This window comes from Sinocyclocheilus anshuiensis, unplaced genomic scaffold, assembly GCF_001515605.1.
Source record: "Sinocyclocheilus anshuiensis isolate Anshui unplaced genomic scaffold, SAMN03320099.WGS_v1.1 scaffold436, whole genome shotgun sequence".
Classification (NCBI taxonomy): domain Eukaryota; kingdom Metazoa; phylum Chordata; class Actinopteri; order Cypriniformes; family Cyprinidae; genus Sinocyclocheilus; species Sinocyclocheilus anshuiensis.
The window spans coordinates 2689302-2697866 of record NW_015560618.1 but is presented as its reverse complement, the minus strand read 5'-3'; the positions used below and the strand labels follow the sequence as shown (position 1 = coordinate 2697866).

The 8565-nt window shown below is 34.6% G+C and overlaps 1 protein-coding gene across 1 annotated transcript in view; it reads left to right on the top strand.

Moving 5' to 3' along the window:
• slc1a7a (solute carrier family 1 member 7a) overlaps positions 1-8565 on the top strand; it is a 25699-nt gene that overhangs the window by 10432 nt on the left and 6702 nt on the right. The window contains exons 3-4 of the mRNA XM_016478033.1: positions 5099-5314; positions 8344-8386. Coding sequence (XP_016333519.1) covers positions 5099-5314; positions 8344-8386 — 259 coding nt within the window. The remainder of the gene's footprint in view (positions 1-5098; positions 5315-8343; positions 8387-8565) is intronic.

Below are 8565 nucleotides of genomic sequence, written 5' to 3'. Positions count from 1 at the left end.
GTGTGTGTGTGTGTGTGTGTGTGTGTGTGTGCGTGTGTGTGTGTGTTTCTCATTGGTCTATAGGCAAATACCGTTACATTATAGATGCTTTAGATGTACTGCCTTTGATAACATGGCACTTTCTGAGCCCCAATCAAATCCAAATCTCCAAATCTCCATTTCCTGTTGTTCTGCATTTACATTTTAATACATAGATGTGGACACATAATCCTCTCATGTTAAAAAAGTCTGCTTTAAGACATTTTTCATTTTTAATGTTGGGCGCTGCTGTTGTCATTGCGTAATGATTGCATCTATATGGAGAAAATCAACTGACATTTTGAAAGATTAAGGCACGTCTTTTTTCAGCTCAGCTGCATCATGGTGGCAGATTGATGAGCTCTATGAGATTATGTTCCTTAAAGCTGATATATGTTTTTTTTTTCCTCCAAATTTTGTGTTGGTGGTGTTTGGAGGTCTTCTGAAATGAGGAGATAAAGTATCCTCTTTTGTGTTTGTTGTTTGTAGCTTGTAAAACCATGATCCAGATCTATTTAATGTTTTAATTTGAATTTTTTTTGGTAACACTATAGTTTAGGTACCAGTTCTCACTATTAACTAGTTGCTTATTAGCATGCATATTGCTACTTTATTGGCTGTTTATTAGTACTTATAAAGCACATATTAATTAAGGCACACATCCCTTAATCTGACCCAATACCTAAACTTTACATTTACCTTACTAACTATTAATAAGCAGCAAATTAGGAGTTTATTGAAGCAAAAGTCACAGTTAATAGTTAATAGTGAGAATTGGTCCCCAAACTAAAGTGTGACCTAATATTTTTTGCACATTTATGACTTCAGCCAAGAAATATTAAAGTCTCATCAAGTGTTTATGCATTAGTAGACATGTTTTGTCTTAACAATATGTACCGTAATTAATTTAATATATTTTTATTACCACAAACTCTTGCTTGGTCCCTGTAGTGAATTATTAGTAGCTTGATCATTAGTCATCAGATAATGAGTCAATACTGCAAGTGTAATTATGGTGACAGGAGGTGCAGCTTTAATTTATGTTTTATTTAATTTTTTTATTTAATCAACAAGTTTATTTTGTATCATATGTGACCAATAGTGTGATTTCTATTTCATGTATTAGTTTATTAGTCATTTACTTTAATAATAAGTGATTTATACATAATTAGACATGATTTATCATCATATGTAGTACTATCTGTTTTGTTTTATTATTGTACTGTTGATTAATTTCAAAATGAGTACTAAAAATTGTTCTGTACACTATATGGTAATATTTAATTGCTGTTACATTTGAATTTCATAACAGTTACATAAGAATTACATAAGAGTCTCTCAAAACCAAGATCAAAAATATGTCCAGGCCATAGTTCACCAAAAAATAAATAAGACATCATGTTTTGCTTATAGAAAATTAAATTTAGGACCAATGTTTTTGCACTGTGACAAGGCAAGCACAAAAATAACTCATTTTCATAATTGTAAAGTAAAAAAGTTTAAACTAAAAAGTATTTGCTGTACTGTGAATATGTAGTTTGTGTTAATATAAATTAAATCATTGTTATAATATTTTGTAATACAGTAAAATTATTTTGTAAATTAAGTGTTATTAAGTAGTAATGAGAACATGGTGAAAATCACAGAAATAGACAAAATGTTAGAAAAAAAAATTGAAAAATTAAAAAATGTAAATTAATGTTGGGGGGGGGGTAATGTAAATGTCACAATGCAAAAAAAAATTTTTTAATTTAAATCCTATAAGATCTTAAAAACTGGCTTATTTTTATTTATACAAGATACTTTTTTCTTTTATGTTTTCCTTTATTATTTTGGCTGAAATGTGTCCTGGACATGTTATTATGCATTCAGCTGTTTGGATTTGTGTGAGTGTTTCTGCTATATACTGTATGCAGGTGTTTTGCTTTGTCCCACCTGAGAAATATGACACCCATGTGACCTGCGTGACCTGCGTGACCTGCGTGGGGTAATGGCAGGCGCACAGCCTTTATCTGAACTTTCCCATCTCCAGGCAGGATTAGGGTAATGCTCTTGTCAAACAGAGGTGCTTCACAGAAAGCTCCAGATGGTCTGGAAGTCCTGCTGGCCGCCTGTAGCAGAAACACGCAGGGTCAGACAGCATAACACACGTTTAACACACATGTACATACACTATTATATGAGCGCCTGCTCGTGCACAACCAGCACTCAGTACAATACACTGCTAGAAAAGAAAACAAGTAGGCCTATGGATTATTAGACACTACACTATAGAGTGATTAAAGTCACTTAAACAGACTGAAGTCATTAGAGTTGACATGAAACCAAAATGAATTAATTATAACTAGTTATGATTAATTATTCATATTTCCCCATGAGCTGATTCGCTACATCTGTTTATTTTCCTAAAGGGATATTCATTGCAAATATCACTGCACTGCAAAAAAGCATTTTCTTAGTATTGTCCCATTTTTATTACAAATATCTAAACATCAAGATACAAAGATACATGTACTTGAGAAGCAGAATGACATAAGGTATTAAGTTTTGTTTTGTGTCACAATATATCAAAATTAAGTGATTTTTTTTCGTTCACTGTCAGACATTTTTTTTCTTGTTTTAAGCAAAAAATAACGCATTTTTATACATTTTTCAGAAAACAAGACTTAGGTCCAGATTTACTAAACAGGGCAAATTAGTGTTCAATTTAGCTCAAAAAAGCGCAAAAAAAACTGACATTGCGCACATTAAAGAACACAGATAATTTCCATAATGGCCAGCGCAAATTTCCACCTGCTTTAAGACATGCTTTTTTTGGGGTGTTAAATAATGGCGCAAATGTCAGTAATTTGACAAGCACAAACGTTAGTAAATGCGTGATTCATTTTAATACTCTCCTCCCATAAATTTTGCGTCTGAAAGGGAAACTCCTACAAATGCATATTCAATAATGCCAGGCACAAAAATAACTGTCCATGCCTTTTCAACGCTAATTCCTCACTGCGCGTTTTTAGTAGGCTAATTCCTGACAGAACTATTTTAATGGCAAAAGATTAATTAGTAAAACTGGCCCAAAATATCTTAAGTCATTTTGTTTCTCAAGTAAATGTGTCCTGATTTAAGAATGATTAGATATTTGTAAGCCTATTAGGGAAAAAAATTAACTTTTTTTGCAGTGCAGGTTCAAGTTAAGTTCAGTTGACAGCACTAATTTCGGTTAACGCAACAATTCATTTGACTTTTTTTTTTCTTAAAAACACACGTTCAGTGGAAGTGAATGTAAACATTAAAGTACTCAGTGTTTTAATAGTATAGCTACAAGACACAAATGTGTGAACATGATTTTAGTGTAAAAAAATAACACCTAAAACCCAAAAACTATTTCACAGCTATAATAATACAAGTGTGAATAGAAGAATTAATGTCAGTGCTTTTATAAAATTATGAGCATCATATTTATTTTAAATCCTCCAAAAATTGGCCCTGTTCCTCATGAAAAACATAGCACCACAAAAGCTGTTGAATGAGCTTAACTTGCACGTTCCTGTTCTTATTAAGAATGATTAATCAGTGCGCATTGTGAAGATAAAAATTTGTCTTAGTAATCTATAATGTAAGCCAATGTAATGCTGTTTGTTTACAATAATATAACATAACTGCAGGGATTGATTTTATATGTTAAACTGCACTACTGCTAGGTTAGTAGCATTGCTCCTTTTGGTTAGTTACTCTCCAGCAAAGGATGTCTCATACGACAGCAAAGATTTAATATCAAGCTCTTTTCATTGTGTACAGCAGTGATCATTTTGGCGTTTGTGTCTTACAGATTTGTTTGTTGCACAACACAGTATGCAGCTTTCCAAATCCTCTAAACAATGGAGAATTGCTTATTTAAAATAATGAATTCAGATCTAGGGACCTTGACAGGTTAATTGCTCTTCCATCAACGGATGCAATGATGGCGGAGCAAATTGAGAATAGAAATGGAGGAATCAATATCTGGACATAATAACAGAATTGCAATGAGTATTGAATGACATCTGACATCAGACACTGGTATAAAGTGGTATGATCAGCATAGAGGGATATTACCTGTGAACAAATGAATAATAATGGCTATAAAACTACCTGAAGACTCTGTCAAGCTAAACTTACATTGTAAAGCTTCATTTCTTTCTGTTCTGTTCTGAATTGCCATCATGACTGGTATGGAATTAATTCAATGCACTGAAGATGCATCTGAGGTCAACACAGAGTAAACATCTGTGTCATAGTCTTACGTAACTCTCACAGCTGAGCGAAAGGTTGTTCAAGGTGGCAAAAAATCTGTTCTTTTCTATAAATCAGAGATCTTTGTTGAGTTGCTGAGGATAGTGTAATCACTGTGATGATAGGTTCAGTGATGGCACCATATCGAGTCATATCAAAGCATGTGGCTTGTTTTTAAGCTGTCGGGAGATACATAATATATTGTGCCTTTTTTGGGTCTACTTCACATGTAATGTTCCCCAAAACCTGAAAGACAGCCCTGGTTAAGCCCATCAGAGTGAATAATCAAGCTGTTCTGTGAGGTTTCTGAAGTTGAAGATGTCATTAAGATGTAACAGGATACTGATGTAAACTAACAAACAATAAATAGATACATAACAGAAAAAAAAATAATGCAAAAAGATTATTTTAACCTTTAAACATTAAATATTTCAACAATGATTTGCATTGCTTTTTGGTTGTATTTCTTTCTTTTTTTTTATTATTTTACTAAAAGTCCATCTGACTTCTGAATGTTTGTGTTCATAAATATATTTCAACAACCACTTTGCAATATTTTTAGTGTTAGTTATTAATTAACTGTAGATATTGAACAATTAAGATAATTGACCTGTTTTGGAGATGTATTATTATTATAGCTCTAGTCTTTGAATTTTTTTATGCGGCAATGATGTGATTTTTTTATTGTTATTATTTTTTAATTTATTTTAGATTTAAATTATTTTATTTTATTTGATATTTTAGCATCTCTGCATTCAATTGATTTATGAATTGTTTTACATATTCTTCAAAAATGTTTTTCTCTCCTCAGTTTGATGTCTGGTTTGGCAGCACTGGATGCTAAGTGCTCCAGTCGACTGGGCATCATGACAATCTCTTATTATCTGTGGACGACTTTTGTGGCTGTGGTGGTGGGCATTGTCATGGTCATCATCATCCACCCGGGTGGAGCTGCCCAGAAGGAGGATTCGGAGGACAGCGGGAAGCCCATCATGAGCTCAGCTGATGCTCTGCTGGACCTTATCCGGTAAGCATGTGCTATTGTGTATCCGTGATCAGTCTGTTTGCTGCCTATGCTAGGATAGTTATTGCGTAGGCTTCAGTTAACTCTGCAGAGAAAAACACTTGTTACTTCCCTCATGTTTTCAGTGATAGATTATAAAGTGTTCCAGACATCTCACATGCTGAGGCTTTGAGCTGTCTGTTAAACCTTGTGAGTAAAGCTCATGATAAGCCAGTTAGTGTTTGCTTGAGTAAATGAGGCCGGAGTTTACCCCAGTTGCACTGTGTCACTGTTCCAGCCGGTCAGTGGAACAGTCAGTCAAGAACTTGTCACAAACAGTTACTTGAATGTAGTAAATTCATATGGAGTCAGGAGGAGAAAGACAGCCCCAGATCTTGACATTCATTTCACTTTACTTTACTTATCTTTGTTGTGCTTAAAGGCAATTCTTTATGTAGGCAGCGGTATACAGTAGTCAACATTTGAAGTGGATCAAAAAAGTTCATCAAAGTTGTCCTAAGACAAGAACGCATTTTGGTTTTAGGTTTTAGGACAACTTTGATGAAAGGTTTTGACCCACTTCAAATGTTGACTACTGTATATACTCACACAATGCTTGATTGTTGGAAATTGTTAGTTAGTTGTTTGTTTAGCAAGGGGAAATGCAGCCTAGATCTTGACATTCCTATCAACATGATTCATTGTTAGTTAGTTAGTCAGTTTATATGGAGTACTCAGGTGGGAAAGAGAGCCCCAAATCTTGACAATCATTCTACCGTACTTGACTATTAGTTAGTTAGTTGTTTTTAGTTTGTATTAAGTCCTCAGGTGGGGAAAGACAACCCCAGATCTTGACATTCATTCCACAATGCTTGACTGTTGTTAGTTAGTTAGTTAGTTAGTTAGTTAGTTAGTTAGTTAGTTAGTTAGTTGGTTGGTTGGTTGTTTGGTTGGTTGGTTGGTTAGTTAGTTAGTTAGTTCATAGAGTCCTCAATTGGAAAAGACAGCTCCAAATCTTAACATTCATTCCACAATGTTTGACTGTTGTTAGTTAGTTAGTTAGTTAGTTAGTTAGTTAGTTAGTTGGTTGGTTGGTTGGTTGGTTAGTTAGTTCATAGAGTCCTCAATTGGACAGCTCCAAATCTTAACATTCATTCCACAATGCTTGACTGTAGTTAGTTAGTTAGTTAGTTGGTTGGTTGGTTGGTTGGTTGGTTGGTTGGTTGGTTGGTTAGTTAGTTCATAGAGTCCTCAATTGGAAAAGACAGCTCCAAATCTTAACATTCATTCCACAATGCTTGACTGTTGTTAGTTAGTTAGTTAGTTTTTGTTCATATTAAGTCCTCAGTTAGTTAGTTAGTTCATAGAGTCCTCAATTGGAAAAGACAGCTCCAAATCTTAACATTCATTCCACAATGCTTGACTGTTGTTAGTTAGTTAGTTAGTTTTTGTTTATATTAAGTCCTCAGTTAGTTAGTTAGTTAGTTAGTTAGTTCATATGAAGTCCTCATAAAGACAGCTCCAGATTTTGACATTCATTTCACAATGCTTGACCACTGGAAATTGTTAGTTGGTTGGTTTAGCAAGAGAAATGCAGCCCATAATTCAACGTAATTTATTGTTAGTTAGTTTTAGTTCATATACCTTAAGTGGGAAAGACAGACCCAAATCTTTACATTCATTCCACAATGCTGTACTGTTGTTAGTTAGTCAGTCAGTCAGTTAGTTATTAGTTAGGTTTTGTTCATATTAAGTCCTTAGGTAGGGAAGGACAACCCCAGATCTTGACATTCATTCCACAATGCTTGACTGCTGAAAATTGTTAGTTAGCTCAGGATATGTATTGAGTATAATGTTCTTTAAAAGCGAGCCACACGTTTTATATATAAGGATGCTTGTGTTGTGTATATTGATCATGAGCATTATTATTGCTATCTACTTAAAAAATGATTGTCATTTCTCATAAATATAAACATAAATCCCATTATACACAAAGGCAAAGATGCATTGCACCATCACCTGCTGTTAATTGCCAGGCATAATGATTTTATTTAATTGTGAATATCTGGATTCTGTGTTAAAGTATAGTGTCTGTGATGTTGAGGGATCAGGAGAGCTTAGACGTGGCTCAGTTTAGGGTTGGCTGAGGACTAAGGAATGGGGAATTCCTGCCCCACCTGTCTCCTGTGCTGCGTGACAGAGCATGGCCCGTTTCATTGGAGTGTATGGTGAAGACTGGAGCATAAACTGATTACTCATCTGAGCCTGAGACCATATGGCCCTCACTGAGGTGTTGAAAGAGGAGGAGACTATTCATACAGCCACAAGATTACCTCAATTTGTTAACAGTGCATTTCATGATGAAAGTCTTAGACAGGTAAAATTAGAAAGGTACCAAATTAGCATGTGATATTTGTGATCTCCACTGAGAGGTTATTGGGATTGGCGTTTCTGGGGCCCTCTGTGCTAACCAGACGCAAGGCACTTGGATTAGGATTAGTTGACTGTGTCACAATGTGGACACTTCTGCAATGTACTTATTGTGTTTTGCTGGTGATGGGAAAGAACATATGCCAACATAAAATTGCATTTTGACATCACAGACCCCTTTATGGTGTATGCTCCTATGTGTACTCGTTTGAATTCAGCTTAAATGCGGTTATTATCTTTTAACTTTTAGGTTCATACATTTTAAACTTCAGTTACAGAGTTGGACTTTGTCCAACTGAAAAGTTTCTTGTCATATATTCCTCTTCTTCTGTTGTGCAAGGGGTGCTTTTACAGATGCAAAAAATACCATGTTTGGTGAACAGCAAATGTTGTGATTTGGATGTTGACCCCATTTAATTAGCTCAGTCAACAAAACTTCCTGTTTATCCAGCCTCACCAGCTTAGTTTTGCTGGTCTATCAGACTGACCAGCACCAAATATGTGGATAATCAGAACAAACCAGTTTAGTATTTTCAGCAGAATGCCACTGATTCTGTGTAATAAACATTAATCTTCGTTATAATATTCATTACAAAAAAACAAAACTCTCTTTTCTCCATCAGCAACATGTTCCCAGCCAACTTGGTCCAAGCAACTTTTCAGCAAGTGAGTTTTTATGTTTTTCTATTAGTTTCATGCCCTGTGCCTTCAATGCTATTGTGCAGCTCTTTTCTTCTATTTAAATTATTTGTAGTCATCTGCTGCTCACTTTAAGTTAACCTTTAAAAACAATATATATATAAAAACGGTAAGGTTACACTTTATTTTAAGGTGTCCTTGTTACA